The 18,894-nt window shown below is 39.7% G+C and overlaps 2 protein-coding genes across 10 annotated transcripts; one reads left to right on the top strand and one right to left on the bottom strand.

Annotated features, from left to right (window-relative positions):
- Window positions 1-207: 207 nt before the first annotated feature.
- On the bottom strand, window positions 208-15,250 carry LOC127071928 (uncharacterized). Of its 7 annotated transcripts, none has more exons than XM_051011753.1 (3): window positions 13,217-13,747; window positions 9,513-9,605; window positions 208-7,379 (listed from the first exon to the last, which is right to left on the bottom strand). In XM_051011753.1, the coding sequence occupies exon 3, from the start codon at window positions 7,209-7,211 to the stop codon at window positions 4,758-4,760; it is 2,454 nt and encodes an 817-aa protein (XP_050867710.1). In that variant the 5' UTR covers window positions 7,212-7,379; window positions 9,513-9,605; window positions 13,217-13,747; the 3' UTR covers window positions 208-4,757. The 7 variants fall into 7 exon arrangements, with proteins under 7 accessions (XP_050867710.1, XP_050867705.1, XP_050867709.1 ...); XM_051011748.1 differs by lacking the exons at window positions 9,513-9,605; window positions 13,217-13,747 and adding exons at window positions 10,948-11,080; window positions 12,040-12,289; XM_051011752.1 differs by lacking the exon at window positions 13,217-13,747 and adding an exon at window positions 10,948-12,033.
- LOC127071945 (divergent protein kinase domain 1C) lies at window positions 14,513-18,892 on the top strand. 3 transcript variants are annotated; one of them, XM_051011810.1, is made up of 5 exons: window positions 14,513-15,051; window positions 16,130-16,290; window positions 16,614-16,949; window positions 17,636-17,987; window positions 18,096-18,892. In XM_051011810.1, the coding sequence occupies exons 1-5, from the start codon at window positions 14,902-14,904 to the stop codon at window positions 18,324-18,326; spliced, it is 1,230 nt and encodes a 409-aa protein (XP_050867767.1). In that variant the 5' UTR covers window positions 14,513-14,901; the 3' UTR covers window positions 18,327-18,892. The 3 variants fall into 3 exon arrangements, with proteins under 3 accessions (XP_050867767.1, XP_050867769.1, XP_050867768.1); XM_051011812.1 differs by having other exon boundaries at window positions 14,909-15,051; window positions 16,135-16,290; XM_051011811.1 differs by lacking the exon at window positions 14,513-15,051 and adding an exon at window positions 15,302-15,522.
- Window positions 18,893-18,894: the final 2 nt, after the last annotated feature.

The following is an 18,894-nucleotide window of genomic DNA, read 5'->3' as shown; positions in this document are numbered from 1 at the left end:
CTCTCTCTCTCTCTCTCTCTCTCTCCCTCCCTCTCCCTCTTCCTCTCTCTCCCCCTCTCTCTTATATAATAAATGCCTGCAATCTTAAAAATTCATTCATTTCAGACATTTCGTTAATGATTCCTGAACGAGAAGGTAAACATTTACAAAGTAAAAGGATGAGCAAGTCTTTTTTAAGAGACCAACATGAAATAAAAATCAAATAGCTATAAATCAAATATCTATTGTATTAATAATAGCATATAGTACAACGATACAGTATACAGATATATACATATACATATATACATGCATACATACATACATACATACATACATACATACATATATATATATACACCCACACACCCACACATATACATGTGTATATATATATGGTGTATATACGTATATTATCCATTTTAATTCTGGATAATGTTCTTTCTTATCAGTGTTCGTACATAAAAATCTCTATCGTGTACGCATCTTTAATGTAACGTTATAATCCCCCGGACGTATTACACATTTCTTAAGGGTTCAACAACGGTCAGAATTAGATCGTTCTATCAAATGTTTGTATTAAAAAATATATATATATAAATCGTTGATCGATTTTCCGATGTTTGAAAAAAGTATGTATCCATAAGAGTAAAGATCTCTCGAGGGGAAGAATAAGTATTTTATTAACGTATTAATTTTCCATCAAAATTATACAAAAATAGTACAGTTTACGATAGTAGCAATGTAAAGTCTGATATGCGTACAAATTGAAAATAATGATCGAAAAAAAAAAGTGAAGGAAAAAAATATATATATATTTTACAATTTGAAAAGATCTATCGACACTAGTCGTAACAAATATATAATTCGAAAACTTCATTTTTCTGAATTCGAGTGTAGCGAGAACCCGCGTATCTTGTAAAATTATCTGAAGGTAGTACGTGCGCTCGATTTATGCTTGACTCAAAAATATACATCCTTTCTTGTAAAACGTTATGGAGGACAGAGTGCACAATCAGTCTTGGCTAGGTTATTTTTTCATGGTACCGTACGAAGAGATCTTTCTTGAAAAAGTCTCTCTTGAGAAGCGTGTTTGTTAATAGATATAAGTAATATATACTTCTTACAGTAGTAACACGTTAAATAGATTTAACGCGATGAAACGCGTTACGGTAACGATTAAATATATACATATATATTTATATTTGCTTATATATATTTACGATAGTGAGTTAACAATAATTTTTTCCCTCGATTATTATTAATTTTCTTACGATCGATAACACTTGTCTTTACATACTTATATAAAATTTCAATTACGATCTTGTTAAATGACATCGAAACACACGAATCGCAATTGATAAAAATCGATACCAATAAAATTGATTAGACATTTTAACAATGCTTTTATAATACACGAGATCCGATATTATCCTCTCATTTGTGTAGCCTATGGTCAATTATAAACGGATAAAAGTATCTGATGAGGAAATAAAAGTGCTAAAAAACTCAGTCTACCGAAAGAAGAGTAATTAATCAGTATGAATAAAATATTCATTAAAATTGATAAAATTAGGTAATTAACATCAAGACAGGATACGCATAAAAGATAAATCAAAGGTTAATCCCTCTCTTTTGACTTTCGAATTCTCCGTTTGAATCTCTCGTCTAAGCATTCCAAATCGATCACAGCCAGAAATAGTTTCAACATTTTATTCTTCCTTTTTCACTTTTCTTTTCTTTGTTGTTGCAGGAAAAAAGCAATTAGTTACGAATATTCAAACGAAATAGATAAGAACGAAACGAAAGAAAAGAAAAGAAAAGAAAAGAAAAAAATACTTGTTAAAAGATTAAGCGAGCAAATAGGATTCGAGTCTTATTTTTAGAGATTTCTCAAATTCGTTAGTTTAAAAGTAAAATCGTTTGGCGAATTTCTTAGCGAATAATTCTCGAACCTTTCGAACGAAAACTCACTGCTCTATGGACTAGAGGTACGACAGATGCGCTTACACGTGTAAATACGGATATAAAAATATGCTATATTATTATAATCTACAATCTTATCTCTCCTAGACTCGTGCGCAGAAACACTTTTTATCATTTTCTTCTCCTCCTCCCCGTTCTTTTTTTTGTTTTCTTTCTTTCTTTCTATTCTTCTTTATTATTATTATTGTTGTTGCTGTTGTTGTTGTTGTGTTGTGTTGTTAGTCATAATAATAATAGTAACAGTAGTAGTATTACTAATAGTAGTAATAATAATAGTAGTAATAGTAATAGTAGTATTACTAATAGTAGTAGTAGTAGTAGTAGTAGTAGTAGTAGTAATAGTAGTAGTAGTAATAGTAGTGGTGGTAGTAGTAGTAGTAGTAGTAGTAGTAGTAGTAGTAGTAGTAGTAGTAGTAGTAGTAGTAGTAGTAGTAGTAGTAGTAGTAGTAGTAGTAGTAGTAGTAGTAGTAGTAGTAGTAGTAGTAGTAGTAGTAGTAGTAGTAGTAGTAGTAGTAGTAGTAGTAGTAGTAGTAGTAGTAGTAGTAGTAGTAGTAGTAGTAGTAGTAGTAGTAGTAGTAGTAGTAGTAGTAGTAGTAGTAGTAGTAGTAGTAGTAGTGATAGTAGTAGTAGTAGTGATAGTAGTAGTAGTAGTAATAGTAGTAGTAGTAGTAGTAATAGTAGTAGTAGTGATAGTAGTAGTAGTAGTAATAGTAGTAGTAGTAGTGTAGTATTCATAAAAGGCCATTCCATATTTCATTGTTAGGTTGCTTCTGATAAAAATAAAAAATATCTTCTTTCGGACGGACCTAAGATAAAATGTCCAATCGTTGACATTCTCAAAACTAAATGCGTTTTACAGTTTAATATATTTTTATTATCGAACATATATTTATCAAAAGCCTCTCAGACGTGATATCCTTTCTTTTTATCGAAGAAGCACGTAAAACAAAACGCGCTGCTGATCGATCAGGTTATATCGCACTTATTACATATCGATGAGTTTTCATTTATTATTATATTTCCTTTCGATGAAGAATTTTCTCGTATTCGTTCGTTCGGTAAGCGTTGCGATTATTAGAACGATAAAAAAGCTTCGCTCGATTTCTCGTCTCGTTTTCTTATCTCGGAGAGGATTAACAAAAATAAATCGCTCTTTTCTCGAAAAAGCATATCACAGGGTGTCGTTTAAACGTCGCTTCAAATGTATGCAAATAAAACATCTCTTTTGTTTTTTGTTACTTTCTTTTTCTGTAATTTTTTTTTTTTTGTATTTTTTTTCTGTAAACTGTGCAAAGATATACGACGATAAACTCAACACTGATACTATTCTATTTACAAAAATTTACGATTACGTAATAAATTATTCGTTCTCCTTTTTCTTTTTCTTTTTTTTTTTTTGTTTTTTTCTTCATCTCAAATGTATCCCTTCCATTATTTTCATCTAGAGTCAAAAGTATGAAAACTCTCATCCTCGTGTACATTTATGTAAAGATATATTTTGTTTCTTTTAAATTCAATCATATTTATCTGCTATATATATATATTTCTTTTTACTTTAGATATATTAATATATTCATATACAATATATCTCAACTGCCCAAAAACATTCTTTGTACTAATCTTCGATCCAATGAATACATATATATATTTTCGCGAAATATTTTTTTAAAGTCTGCAACTACACATACATAATTGCCGTTTGTTTGATACGTCCATAAGCACGTAGGTATAGAGAACGATTTTACACGTTGCATGACTTTAGACGACAAAGATTAGTCATGAGAAATTTAAAAGTAAACGAGATTGGTACACCATCCCCGGTCCACCGTAGTATTGCATTTAGCAATACGTTACTCGACTAATACTCGCTACTTCGCGTCTCGTTTATTCGTTTAGTTAGGTATTCATTGTTACGTACGATTAAATATGGCGAGAAAGAAAAATATGTCTGGCACTAATAAGAAAAACCGCTACCGAGACAAATTTGCATTATCAGTGCCATTTCTACGATGTATATTTCCTAGTAGAATATATTCGTATGTAATCTCGATTTTATGGAACATTCACCGACAATTCTGGAAGTGCTTGAGGTAACAAATGATCATTTTCATTACATCTTTTTATCAATGTTAATAATATTTTCGCCATAATGGGATATCCACTCGTGCTTTTAACTTTCAGATTGGTCATCGGCTAAAAAATCTCTTCGTTCGAATCGTACAAGCACGTGCGTACGTATATATATAGGCACCCATCATAGCGGGAGATATTACGAACGATATTGAAAGGATTTATTTAAATACGACTTGCTCGCACGATAATTTTCTCGTTGGCAAAACAAGATGGATTCCTTGTGTTTCGTAGATAAGCGTAAGAAAATGCAGATGACGATAGAGAAAAAGTTGAGAGCGTAAAGGTGGATGCAACGACACCGACATCTCGACATAACCGCCAACGCTCGACAAGGTATTCGTGCTTTTTCCTTTCTTCTTGTATTATCGTATATCGGTCTAGTCATCAAAATACTTGATGATAGATATACTTGACTATGTTCATTGAAATCAATGTTCTTTCATTGTCAGTTTCTCAGTCTTCCTTCGTGTACATATAATCGAATTTCTAAATGATACGGTACTCGATCGAACTCGATCGGACGATTAATTGAGTATTTTGAATTCTTCAGAAATTGGCAGGAAATAATAATTGACGATCGTTAGTAGAGAGTGATGCCGCCGGTATCATTTCCGAATGAGTTTAAAGATAAGAATCTTTAATCGTCGAGTATGTAGGAATCAGTAAAACACAGGTGACCAGTCTCTTTGATTTTCTTTCGCCGTTACTGAGACGTATTCGAGGCTGGAAGAGACAGGTAAGCATTGAAAACAGTAATTGGTGCCGGCATTGTTGTCCCAAAATTGTGTGCCCTTGCATTGAAATCTGACAGCAAATTCCAGTCTCTGTCCGACCGTCAGAGTGTGACAATAGAGAACGAAAGAAAATTTGTCACTGAAGCCGTCGCACGAGTTCGATATGTAGCTCGCTTGAAGATCGCTGAAATTCTTCCAAGAGTTTAGGGTGTATCTTATGTGAACCGATTTGTGAAAGTCGAGGTTGAGAACTCTCACCGTACCTTGTATGCAGAGAGTTAGCGGATCCTGGACGAGAACATTTTCTAAGCACACTTTGCGTTCTCGAACGAAATCGAGAAAATTTGGAAGTCCACCGGGTTGTTGAAAGAGCGGTACTAATGTCCTGTCAACGACTCTTGATGCGGACGAGCCAGGTCTCTCCGAATATCGGTTGTTCCAGCTCGTAGAAAGGCCGAGGCTCGCCGGACTGCTCTCTTTTTGGAAGCTGTCGTCGTAGATCAAATCGCTATATGCCGAATTTGGTATCTTTGGTATTTCGTCGAGGAAGGTTCTTACGTCCGCAAGATCCAAGCCCAAAACATCGGCAAACCTAACGATCTTTTTTCTTCCGGGTGTTCCTGGTGGCGTCTTACCAGTCTTCAACGAGGAACATCGTCTAAGCCTCCGCGGTCTCCCTTCTTCCATCGACTGCTCGCCCTCCCCTTCCTCGTCATCCTCCACCTCCTCGTCTTCTTCTTTAGCTTCTTGCGAGGCAATTAGCTCGTCCCCCCTCTTGTTCCTATTTATTGAACTACTCTGATCTCTGTTACACTTTTCTCTGTCCAAATCCAACAAGAAAAGAGACATTTTCTCGTCGCTCTTCGCGGTTAATACTGTTTCATTCTCGATTCGCAAAGTCATTTCGTTCATTACAGATTTATCCGATTTATCCGTCAGTCTTCGTCCCGTGGGACACTCTACTACGAGGTCATCAGCTATGCTCAATGTACCAATATAGACGGAGTGGTCCCGGTCGTTGGTAGCTGACTCTTTCAGGTCTGTTTCTATTTGGCCGTTCGCATCTATGGGACTATCGTCGCCAGTTATTTCCACTTCCTCCGTAGTAACATTTTCAATTTCATTGTCGTCGATAAAGTCGCAAGGGTAGGAGTCTCGTTCTTGGACCGGATCTTGAGTAAATTCTTTGTGGACACTGAGAAAATCAGTAACGTCACATCCTTCCTCCTCATTTCTCTCGATCGTTCTCGGTAAGGTACTCGGGGCCAAAGTTGTTGTATCTATGTTGTCCGGTATCTCCGAGTCCGAATGCGACTTTGGAAGATGCTTGTGCGTTGGTAGATAGTTATAGCCAGGCCTGGCAGCCTCGTCGCGAAGGGAAACGGTGCTATCGTCGTCGAAGGTGCTCCAAAGAGATTCGTGACTCGGTGAAGTGGTCTCGCGAGAACTCCTATCGTTCAACGAATCTTCCGAACTGCATTCCTCTTTAACGGCTCTGTTCTGACGAGTATCAAGGCGAAACCTTTCCAAGGACAACGGTTTGTACTTACTGGAAGATAGACTCGAGTCCGACGAATCCTCTCGATATATAGACGATCTATCCATCGACAACGAAGCCGAGGGCTTTTCTTTCACCGAGACGTCGTCCAAATTGTTACAAACGTTCGAAGTTGATTCGCTCTCGGAACTTGTAACAGGATCAAAGTAAATCTCGTTCTTAGCCTTTTCCGCGTCGGACGATTCTGGATCGAAATAAATCTCAGAAACTTCGCTCGCCGGCGAGGTTCCGCTAGCCGGCGAGGCGAAAACGCATTCCGACTCGGACTCCTGATCGATTCCTAGCCTCGGGCCATTCGACGAGCAATGGCAAGTTTCGTGGTGATTCGTTTTAAGAATTTCCGTATTTACCAACAAGTCGGCTAATTCCGCCGGTGTGACTTCTTCGGCGGGTGAGCCAGGCTCTTGTTCGAAATCTAGATCGTCTTCGAAGTCGCAATAAAGTTCCGTTTCCGGACTGTTTCGCGGTTGATGCCGAAAAATACGATCTATGGGATTACCAGCGGCAGTTTCGGAGGGTGCGTGCAACCACGAGGCAACCTCGCGCGTTATCGGTTTGGTAATCACTGCCGCCGCCGCCGCCGCCGCCACCGCCGCCCCTGTTGACGAGGACGTCGACGTCGTAGTCGTCGAGATACCGTGCGAAGAATCATCTGCGTTACCCAATGACGTAAGCCGTCGGTGAAGACGTCGAGCGAAGGCTTCCGCTCGTCCGCGACAACCACCGGAGAAGAGAGAACCCACCAAGCCGCAAGAAGTGTCGGTGTGACCGTGCCCTCGTCCTCCTCCATATTCGGTACCGGCTGAGTTCGTGCTACTCATCTTCGATACCGTCTTCTCCGTCTTACCGTCCGACGATAATCTCCTATCGAGATTCGAAGATGAGCCCGCGACCGAGCTCGCGTCCGAGTCCAGCCGAAAACCCGAACTCGAACTCGAACTCGAACTCGGACTGTCCAATTCCTTTGGTTCACGATTCCCCGTATTGATCTGAAATTTCAAATTCTCCCGTCAAAAGCAGCCTAAAACGTAAGTAAGCTCTAAAAATAACAACTTCGACTCTGCCATGCAATTCATGCTACGTAAGCCTCATCAAGTATCGCGGATCTCGATCACGCTCGCACGCATGATTTTCTTTCCTTCGTTCTTTCGAGCTTCTTTTCGAGAAAGCGAAGCGAAGCGAAGCTTTAACGATAGAGAGAGAGAGAGAGAGGCGGACTCTTTTTAATACATATATACATCGACCGCGAGAAAAGTGGAGCGGTATAAATACGACTGGCTCGTAGTCAAGTACGCCTACATATTGGACACGTGATTCGTACTTTCAAGAAGTACGTCGTCTGGCCTGGCTCAAATACCAACGATTTGTTTTCAAGTAAACGGAATTTTACTCTAACAAAATATTTGCAATTTTTCATCACTATAAAAATCTCATCACATCGATTTGCGATCAGCATGTCTGTTTTTTCTGATTGAACAGGACTTTAACCGACATCTAATGCGAATAGAAAATTTACTCTTTCCCTCTCTCGTATTTCGTACTGCGACTTATCGGTAAACCATCGTGCAATGTTGTAAACAAAGTATTACGTAAAATACACATAATATAATATACGACATCTATACGAGACGATCTCGACTCTGGACGATGATTCCATCGTGGTCGACTCGTTAGAATTAAACTGGGCAGACGTCACTGTTACTGTTATCCTCAGGACCGACCATTCATATTTCTTTCTCCTTTCGTTCCTCTTATAGGAAGGAATAAAGCGTTTACATCTATGTATTAGAAAATCCCGAGCCGACTTAGTTGGGGAGCGATCGTTAATCGTCTCGAGGTGCATAGGCTATTACTGATAGACACGGTGTGTGCGAGCGCTGTCGTATTATCTTAGCAGCGGTCACCGACAAGGTAAAGGTTATTTCTGAACTCGCTATAATGTCTACGTGTGTACGTAAGATCGAGAATATCGTTGGGATCGTAATCAAAGTTCCTGCTAAATTCTTCGCCTTGGCCTTTCGGCCTAAACTTCATTTCTGATTATTGTTATTATTATTTTTCATCGCTGAAAGATTAAATATATTTATACGAGTCCGATAGTTCTCCTTTGACACTTCTCTTATTTCTTATTATTGTCTTACTTAATATACCTATTTATTTTATCGGACAATGGAACCATGATTATCGGGCATCCTTCGAGATACTATAATTAGTTGTTTTATTATCGTCATAGCGCGCGCGCACAGACTTATCATCGTCAGTTACTATCAACCGTTCGAGGAGCAGCTTTATGATTAAGCGTCGATCGATTTCTCTATATATCTCTATCATTCTTTATGATTTTCTTTTTCTTTCATTAACATCATCGATTTGAAATTCTCGAATGAACCTTGAACTTGCTTATTTATCTTCGATAATATGGTAAGATCGTCGTCTCATTGTGATTATCGACTCTTCTTCGTCAGCCAGGGAAGGCATTACGATCTCTCTACGCACTTTTCGGGTGTCGAAGTGACTTTCTCGATATTTCTCCGGCCTTGATTCATTAAGTAAACATAGGTACCTATACGCACACATACACACACACAACATAGGGATGCGAAGCTTTGCTGGTCCAGCGAGTACACGAAAAACTTGACAAGTATTGGCTTAGTCAACGTGTACGTGCCAACCTGTACGTGCATTTCGTTCGACGCATGAGGACTTGATGAAGATTCAAGGCGAGCAAAAATTCGCATGAGAAAAACTCCGCATATATGCCGAGACTAGCCTGAGTACAAACGCACGCACGATCGTCAATTTGACGAAATTAATATTATGCAGAAAGACAGGAGCATGCGGGCTATCTATCTTCGAACGAAATGATAGATTTTTCAAACATCGAAAACGAAAAGCAAGGCGGTCTCGCGATTCGAACGCGAACGAATCACGAGACGTTACTAATAATGCGCACGATTGTTAGCCCAAGCAATCGGACAATACGTAAGGTTATCGGGGCTATTAACGCTTCACCGAGAAACACTAGTGCAAGGCAAAATAAAAAAAAAGAGAAAGAAAACATCGCAAAGTATTTGAGAGGAGTCGAGCTCGGAGAGGAGGCTGGATAAGATAAAATCACGCACCAGAGGAACGCGAAGGGTGAATGCTGTGTTTGAACCTTATCGACGAATTGTTCTTCGCCGTTGGAAATAGTAATGTCGACGAAGAACGATCTCCTGCGCAAATTTACAAACGTCAGCGGTGTAAAAAATTTTCTATTTCGCTTTTCTAAATGAAGTTATCATGGCACGAATGGATTCGATATAAGACCAAAGTAAACACAGACACGTAATAATCTTGTTTGGAAAGAAACTTTTGTCATTGTTCATAATTACTTTTAAAATGTATTAAAGCCAGCGAAAAGAATTTAGTACCGTGCCTGATGATTGTCGATGCCGAGTATCCTTAAATGAAATTCAATCGCATAGTAATTTTAATTATGATATACCAAATCTTTAATTAACTCGCATTCGATGCAACGTTGAGAAACTAATAGCAATAAAAGTAAGATTGTGTCGCGCAAGACAGGCTCCTCCATCCGCGTGTTGCAGTAAAAACAATGTAGTTACGCAAAAAGGAAAAAAACCGAAAGGAGAGTCGCGAGTATTTAAGCAACGCATTTGTATGCATCCAGATATAGTTATTTTCTATAAATGATTTGCCCTTTCGATTGATAGAGGAAAAGGAGCACCTGTCGAATGCAATGGCACCGTGCCGTGTATAGTCTGAAAAAGAGAAAGAAGAGGGAAGAGCGAAGGGTAGGAGACGGTCTCGAGATCTTTCCTACTCCTCGTTCGCTGAGACGTAAATAGACTCGCTCTTCGGCTCGGAGTGCGAGAAGTCGACGGGAGGAAAATGAAAAGAGCAACGAGATTTACAACTCTTCGTTACGACTAGTAAGATACAGGAATATAAATAAAATTACAAATACGTGACGGAAAAGCGGAAAATATAGTGTAAACAAAATCCCGACGACGCCTTGGCGAGTAACAGAGAGAGAGAGAGAGAGAGAGAGAGAGAGAGAGAGAGAGAGAGAGAGAGAGATACGGGGCGAGGGTAAAGAGCAAAAGAGACAGAGATCGTTTTCGGTGTCAAGGCATCCCGCAAAAACGCACTATCGTCGACGGAACGAGTGCATCGTCATCGACATGACCTTCGGTTCACGGCGAAACGTTATATTCATTCATAGGGCACGTCGGAAAGCAAAAAGCGAATAACCTATCGTAAAGACGCCCACGCCAGGAAAGAGAGAAAGGAGAATCCGAATAAGATGTATTTGCGCAAACCTAAACGCGAAAAGTACATTTTCCTATTTCGAAAAAATCTGTTAATCAGAAAAAAAATGTCACGACGCATTTTTACTCCTTCCCCCTCCCCCTCCACCTTTCTATTTCTCGCAACCGAGACTTCGAACTTTCATCGGTGTATATTTAGAAACACGATCGCACACAGTGCTGCCTTGAGAAACAGAAAGAAGAAGAAAAAAAGATGTATGTAGGTTTTGTATTGCTGAATTACCGTGATACTATGTCCGTTCAATCGACCGGTGCTCAATTTTCCCGACTCGAAGATCCCCGAATTTTCTTCCATCGTTGGCGCGACGATCATTTTCCTTTTTTTTTCTTCTTCTCTTTCTTTTTGATTTTTCTTCCTGGACAATATCGATCGGATCCAAAGTCAAGGATCTACTTTGCTACTTTCCCTCGCATCGAATTGTTTTCAAGCCTCCTATAATGTGACGATCCTATTTCATAGCCGAGAAACGTTCTTCGACAAAAATAATCTCGACTAGTTTTTCTTTAATTCGTTAATGATCGACGATAGAGAGGAAGCAATCTGCGTATATGTGAATCTACGACGATCTCAAGCGACGATAAACTCCGTGAAAAAAATATACTAACGATTGGATATACCGAAACGGATTACAAAAAAAAAAGAAAGAAAAAAGAAAAAGCAAAGATTTAGGAAAAGTGGAATTGGCGAAAGATCATCTCGTACTTGTCATCCGATCCGGACCGCGCCACGCTTCGTTCTCGATCGTTAAGTTTTCGCGCCGGTATGGCCGTAAACCGTTCGTTGGTATGCAATGTTCCGATCAGTCCTTTGAAATCGACAACAGTTCTATCGCGTTCTTGTTCGATCGTAATCGATTCATTTTCAATTTCGTGCTTTTCTTCCTTTTTTTTTCAAGCGATCGGACGGACAACCCTGACGTAATCCTGATACAACCCTGACGCAACCGTGAAGGCCTTTAAAGATTTCAAGTTCCTCGGAAGAAAATGATGATAGGATGCTGCGTCCGAACCACTATTGGAATTATGCGAAAAGCTAAGACTTTGGTTTCCAAAGATCGGATCGATGCGAGGAGGGTAGTCGATCGGTCAAATCTCGAAAGATCGGCTAAATAAAAAAAAATATATATATATAAACGAGTACTACGGTTTTCGGGGCACGTAACGTCCGCGAACGAAAGCAGAAGGGGCCAGCACGACCGGCCGGTTCACACACACTGACTTCTGACTGGTCGAACTAGTAGGTGACTCGAGAGCCCCTTCCATATCGCATAGCAACCGCACGTAAGCCTCGCGACTGATAACCGCTTGCACTCACTCGGCCGGAGTCGGCGAATCTGCGGAGACGTCTATCTCTCGAGATGCGCGGTTCTTCTTAAAGACGCTGGAACGGAAAAGAGTGGGAGAAAATGGATCGGACATTCGGATTCTTGACGTCGAACGTTGAAATGTCACGTCGTATGGATATTTACTTCCATTTCGGCTCTACTTTCTTCTTCTCTATTCTTAACGATAACGAAAACATGAAGTTTGCAAAGAGCACTGACACACGACTCTACTCGAGTACGGATGTGCTCGTGGCGATTGGCCATAATTCACAATTAACGTTAACGAGTCATTGTTCTGCTCGAATATCTCGTATATGCTTCACTGTCACGAGCCGACATGTTTTTTTTCTTTACGATCGTCCGCACATCCTTTCCGATGGATATCAGCTGTCGAGTTAACACGCAGAATTGGATACATCGATGGGAGAAGCGATTTAAATTAAATTCTAAGAGCCTTCTAAGAGACTTTGATTGATAAAAAAAATGAATGAAATATTAATACACAAAAAATATCAAGTCGCAATTAAGTTAAGTAACAATTGTATAACTCGTGTATGGCATCACTGATCCATACGCTTCAAACTCGACAATCTCTACTATATTAACAATTGTTATATTTTTAGCGAAGAAACGTAGTTTAGAGTCCGAATGTCCATCGGAGAGAACAAGAGAGAGACAATATTTCTAATATACTTTTTATTAGATCGCATTCTTCTTTGCGCAAGGTATCTGCGATCATGATTGGAATAGCTCAGAAATAGCTTATACTAGATGACGCAAAGTCAAGAATTCGCGACGAGTTTGAAGTGCGCGCGCGATTTCAAATAAGATCTTTTTTATTTCACTCGATTCGACGTGAACCCTACAATGACGAATCCTACCTAAACAAATTACTTGAACATCGAATATTATCGAAGTAACAATAAAGAAAAAAAAGAACAAAATCGGGTAAGATCGATCTTTCATTATTCGCAATGACTTTTTTCTATTCACGATGAACGCAAGCAACATGTATTGAAATGTGTAAAATGGAAAAAAGAAAAAGAAAAATATTAATTCCTTTGACACCCCGATACATGGCACGTAGTACGCGAAATCCATTGGAAAAGGTCACGCGAGAAGGTCAAAGGTAAAAACAACGAAGAGATACGATACTGTATAACTCACCGATTATTAGACCACAAAGCCCGTAAATATCTATCCCCCTTCTCTCGACGACTCGAATCGCAAAGACGTTTAGTATAATTCGAATGATTGCACCGCACTGAGTTGTCTATCTACGCACAGCGCCACACGCACGGCGCCGTTTATGCCGCGCGCCACTGTACCGCACTGAACGCACCGCACCGCACCACACCGTAACTCACTCTTCTCCTTTTTCTTTTTCTCTTTCTCTTCTGATTCTACTCTGACGAGAATGATTATCCTTTTCTTCTTTTATCTTGTCGAATTTTCTTTTATTTCTTCGAGGATCGATTTAGGAAAAATATTTTTTTTCTATCAATTAAGTGTGCATTCGTGTACGTTTGTATCAGAGAAAGAGAGAGAGAGGGAGAGAGAGAGAGAGAGAGAATGAAAATGAGAGAAAAGCATAAAGATAAACAGAGAGAGAAAAAGAAAGAAAGAGAGAGAGAGGGAAAGAGAAAAGACAGAGAGAGAAAGAAAGGGAGAGAGAAACAGGAAAAACGTCGCAGCAGCACCGCGTTAAAATGCGTCGGTTGTGAAAATGATGAAGATGAATCTCTCGTGGCACAACCGGTGGGACAAGGGCGACGAAGGTCGCAGCTGCGCGTGACGTCGCGTCGCAAGTGCGTCCTCTCTTGAGAAAGAGAGAGAGAGAGAGAGAGAGAGAGAGAGAGAGAGAGAGAGAGAGAGAGAAAGAGCTTCCCGGCGCGAGATTTCAAATCCGACGCATTTTCCCGCGCTACATACTTTATCGATCCAATACGATTACATACGATTCACAACGATTACAAACGAAGAACGGCCGAGTTGGTAAACTTCGAGAATTTTTAAGAGTCGCACGTTTACGTTCGCAGTTATCGACTGATATCGAGCGAGGGGAGCGACTAGTCGATCGGTCGCATGACCGATACGGAGGAATCGCTTTTATTTTCGGTATAATACGATTAAGCATTATCGACGATAACTTTCAATCGGGTATAATTATTTCGACAGAGAGACTTCGAGTCGTTGAAAATTAAACACAAATTATAAGGGAGTTATGATTAAACAACGAGTAAGAGGGGTAACGTGGAAGGGGATGTACGAGCCTGAAATGAACGAGCCAATCGGTAGGAGACATCGGTACCCTCAGTATGCCACGAGAGGCGCTTCAGACAATACGTAGTGGCGCGCCGTATTGCGCGGTACGAGGCGGAGGGATTCATGTCGCAGAATATGCCGCATTGCCACGAGTAGCGTTCGCTCGCTCTCTATCTCCCCCTCTCTCTCTCTCTCTCTCTCCCTCGCTCTCTCTCTCTCTCTCTCTCTCTCTCTCTCTCTCTCTCTCGCTCGCTCTCGCTCTCCTCGCTCACTCTTTCTCTATCTTTCTTTTTCTAATTCTCCCACGCTCTATTATACGGAAAGGGGTAAATTCGTGCGTGCAAGAAGAAAACACGCGCGCGCTACCACTGCCAGTTAGGAAAGGATCATTGACGTCGCGAATTCGACATGAGAAATGCCGACAGAGACGACGACGAGGACGGCGATAGCGCTTGAAATTCTTCGTGTACAGCGAAAAAATAGGTGTCTTCCTCGCGAACGTCTCGCTGAGCCAAATACCACCACCGCCGTTCATTCGTTCTTGTTGATAATAAATAATAAGGAAAGAGAAAACGGATCGGTTCACAATGAACATTCGGCGATTGCCCGGTTTCTTTTATCACTACAAGATGCTCGGTGGTCTCCTCGTATCGGCTTTCCTGTTTGTCATCTATCTTCTTTTTCACTGGGGTATTATGTGCACGAACCTGGAAGCTTGGCGACACGTTATCAGCGCGGTAAGTTCTTCCCTCTCTCCGTGAAAAAATATATCTTTTGGAAACGAGAACGAGAGGATGAGAAACGCGTTTGATCTTAACTGTCATCTAACAATGAGTTGATGTGTGTGTCTCTTTCGTCTTATGTGTGTACGTGTATACCTGTTAGCTGTGGTTTTGCGCACGTAGATGGAGGAGAATCTAGATTAGCGCGAATTTCGAGAACGGATGTAAAAGCACAGGTACGGATCGAAAGGATAGACTATGCGCGGAAGATGAAGAAGGGCAGACCGATACGCACGCGCTCTTTCCAAATTTTCTCTTTCGCAGAAGCGAAGCTTATATGGGGGATGAAGGGAGGGTGACCTTCAACTGTATCGCGCATTCTATCGAGTGACAAATCATTCGTCGTCGAATCGTTTTACGATTCCATTTCACGTTCATTACTACTCCGACGTATTCCTTTCGTAAAATACGAATTATAGTTTATAGGTAGGTTTCGATCACAACAATCAATTCAATGTATAAGAAATCATTGCATATTGTATAATAAATCGATAGCAGACGCATATTCGACAAAAAATCTAGAAAAAAGAAAAAAAAAAAACATTGAACTTTGTCGATGTTGACAAAATGGAACGCGACTCGAGGCCTTCGGGTAACAACATGGAACATTGAAACCATACGTCAAAGACGTTGTCTGATAGAAAGGAAAATGATTAGAAAAATTCGTTGTTCATAGATCGTTTGTTAATTTAACAAAGTCGTCGATAGATTACATGGTATATTTTCCACGCGTCAACGATGAAACGTTGAAGTCAAATTAGAAACGACTCAGGTGATCGCTCGTGGAATATCTACGTTCATTTATATGCTTTCAAATGTATTCCGACAACGTTCTTTTCTTTTGTCATTTTGTCGCGATAACATCATAATTCGGATGCATTGTCATCGTGTTAGTTACGATTTAAAAATGCTACGATACGATGTTAAAGAGGAAGAGTCTTACGTAATGAGGTTTACGTGATGCACGGAAGAATTATAAAATAATGTACCGGGTGAAAAAAAAGGAAAGAGAAAATGTCAGTATGATTTACAGTGCAGAACTCACAACGATGGCACGGCGATGGGAATTTTGTGTGAACCACTTTGCTCAGAGAAGGGTATACATTCTTTGGCCTGTGAAACTTTGCATACCGGCAAGGAAGCAGTATTTTCTGCTCACTGGGAAGCGACTAGACTTGTATTTAAAGCTTACAGGTTGATCGCAACGGTCGATATGTATAACGCTCGATGTGTATGAGTTGAGCGAGAAGTAATATGGTACGCGCGGAGAATTTTATTTCTACTTTTCTTTTTTTCATTTTCTTTTTTGTTTCATGTTAAACGTTCGTACATGTTATATAGAAATATCATGGATCGCACAATACAATAACATAATGATTAAATTGGTAATAGCCTTCCCGTTGCCATATCCATTATACTTTCTTATTTATTGCTTCTCATTGACACGTACATAATATATAAAGACGTTTTTCTAAAAGATATTCTTTTATATTTTTCTACATAATAATCATTTACAGAACGAAATCTTCCTCGGAAGAGTATGAATCTCTTTTTTGGGTCGACACGTTCGATGAGAAACATTTCCCCACGGAAGAAGATTTCGGAACGATGATCAAAGATCTTGTAGTGAATAAGTTAAATTACACGGTATCGACGCAACAGATGCAAAGGCTCGCGCGTTTGCGTACCCACAAGATCGAGGTTGACACCAAGAGGCGTCAGCTCGAGATGGAAAACGTTTGGCCACTTTTACAGGAAAACGAATATCTCATAACTATTTTATTCGAAGATCGTGACGTTTTCCCACAACTGATCGGCACGTGCGGGACTTTCTATGCCGTTGAATACGTCAGGTAGGATTTATTAGTGAAAATAATTTAAAGAGTTAATCTAGTTAATTTTGTTTATAAAAACGAGATATTGAGCGATATATCTCATGAGTTTGAAATGATTTCCTAATACACCGTATGCTTATGTATAGAGATGCTTTAGGATCGATCGCGCACCGTTAGTACCAGAACACGAGATATGACGCATGCGAAGAAAGCTTATACACTCAAACTTGACGCGTACACCGTCAGATTAATCAATGGGAAATTTCATACCGTTAACATGATAAATCATTACTCTTCTTTCTTTTTATCTCGTTCTCTACTGTAATACACATTGACATTGCATTATAAAATGCAAATCCAAGATTTGTTATCGTAATCCAAAGTAGTTTGGTATGCCTGAATGAAAGTTAAAGATGCTAGCTGCATATCCATAGTCTAGGCAACAATACGACGATTTATAGAAAAACGTCATGTCGTTTACGATCAGACCGCGTCATTGATACCGACCAAAGTGACATGGTAATTCGGTAGGACGACTCTTGATACAACGAACACTCAGTGTCTTCTCGTATGTACACCTACCACGTACATCTATGTGTACATAATTACGAATTATCATATCAATTTCGGATGGCATTAATGACATTTTTCCGATCGTTTAGACATTAAAAGACGCGAGACTGAGGTTAAATCGCTAACACCAGACCTATAGAAACTCCAACGACAACATTGGCACTCTCCGACTCGAAGCCAGAATGGGCAAAGAGATTGAAGCTCGCCGTCATGATTATGGACCTGCTGGAGGAACTTGAGACGAATTTTCCGGAACCGTTTCATCTTTGCGACGTCAAGATAAACCACTTTGGTTTGCCTCTCGGCGGGCAGAAGCTCAAATTCCTCGACTTGGACGCGGTCTTTCCTAAGAGCATTATCGGGCGTATCACCGCGGATGGGAAGGCCTGTAAGAGACACGAGGATTGTGATTTTTTCGATTGTAGATCGTTATGTTCGAAGAACGAACGATGCGAATCGCCGGTCGTTAATAATAACCTACAGGTAATCATACCATTTTGATATTCTTCGGCGAATCTATCAAACCAGTAAATTTTTAAGTCCGTAACCATAAGATTTTGAAGTTTTATACATGTGTCCCGTTTCCTCTAGATTATATGCGAAAAAATCTTTCTTGGCTGGACCCTATCAGGAACTATCATTCTACCTGGTTTACTGATGTCGGAACATACCACTAGTTCGCTCGCTGTCCTTTTGCGACAGTGCGCCAATCCAGCCGGTGATATCACTCATTTGCCACGAGCATATGTACCGGATAATTTAAAAACACGACTGTACAATACGTTGAACGATATGGAACAAGAAATCTCCGCATCTTTGTGAACTCGATCGAATTGGGAAGGGTGTCTTTGAAAGAAAAGGCCACGCGCATTACTTTCGCAATTTCTTTTCTAATAGAGAAATTATCGATAATGTTATATTATATAATATGACAACGAGTCGTTTTAGGAAAGAACAAATATCGGTCCACGATTTGTTATTTTAAATATACCTACTGAATTATAGAATATAGATACATACGAACATAGCTTGTCGCGTAGCTAATCGCCTTTTATATTTAGCATATTGAATTGTACAATCCTTTTTCAGGATATACCTTAATAGGTATGAAGTAAATAGATTTCGACACGCAGAGAGATTAACAATATGTATTAACTTTAACGAGGGGATGTAGCTATAACACATTTGCTACGAAAGTAAACAGTCTTTCAATGAGACCTAACACTCGAAATGGCACTAATTCAAAATGATTGTGATTGGCGATAAAGAAGATCGTAAATCGCTTTTGGTGAATACTATACGGAGAACCATCAATCACGTTTTGATTAAGAACGTTTTCTTCCTATATATTTTTCTTGAAATAATTAAATACCTGTTTCTTGAAAAAAAA

The sequence above is a fragment of the Vespula vulgaris genome, chromosome 24 (assembly GCF_905475345.1).
Source record: "Vespula vulgaris chromosome 24, iyVesVulg1.1, whole genome shotgun sequence".
NCBI classification, from domain to species: Eukaryota; Metazoa; Arthropoda; class Insecta; order Hymenoptera; family Vespidae; genus Vespula; species Vespula vulgaris.
This window is presented reverse-complemented; position numbering and strand designations above follow the sequence as displayed.

What these genes read in the sequence shown, in the direction of transcription:
- LOC127071928 (XM_051011747.1), bottom strand. Translation starts at nt 11,987, where the DNA reads ATGGAAGGGGCTCTCGAGTCACCTACTAGTTCGACCAGTCAGAAGTCA. An exon ending in CGTTACGTGCCCCGAAAACC is followed by an intron (nt 11,081 to 11,868) that starts GTAGTACTCGTT and finishes GATATTGTCCAG; the next exon opens with GAAGAAAAATCAAAAAGAAA. An exon ending in TGAACGGACATAGTATCACG is followed by an intron (nt 7,380 to 10,947) that starts GTAATTCAGCAA and finishes TTGAAATTTCAG; the next exon opens with ATCAATACGGGGAATCGTGA.
- LOC127071945 (XM_051011810.1), top strand. Translation starts at nt 14,902, where the DNA reads ATGAACATTCGGCGATTGCCCGGTTTCTTTTATCACTACAAGATGCTC. An exon ending in GGCGACACGTTATCAGCGCG is followed by an intron (nt 15,052 to 16,129) that starts GTAAGTTCTTCC and finishes TATGATTTACAG; the next exon opens with TGCAGAACTCACAACGATGG. An exon ending in TATGCCGTTGAATACGTCAG is followed by an intron (nt 16,950 to 17,635) that starts GTAGGATTTATT and finishes CGCTAACACCAG; the next exon opens with ACCTATAGAAACTCCAACGA.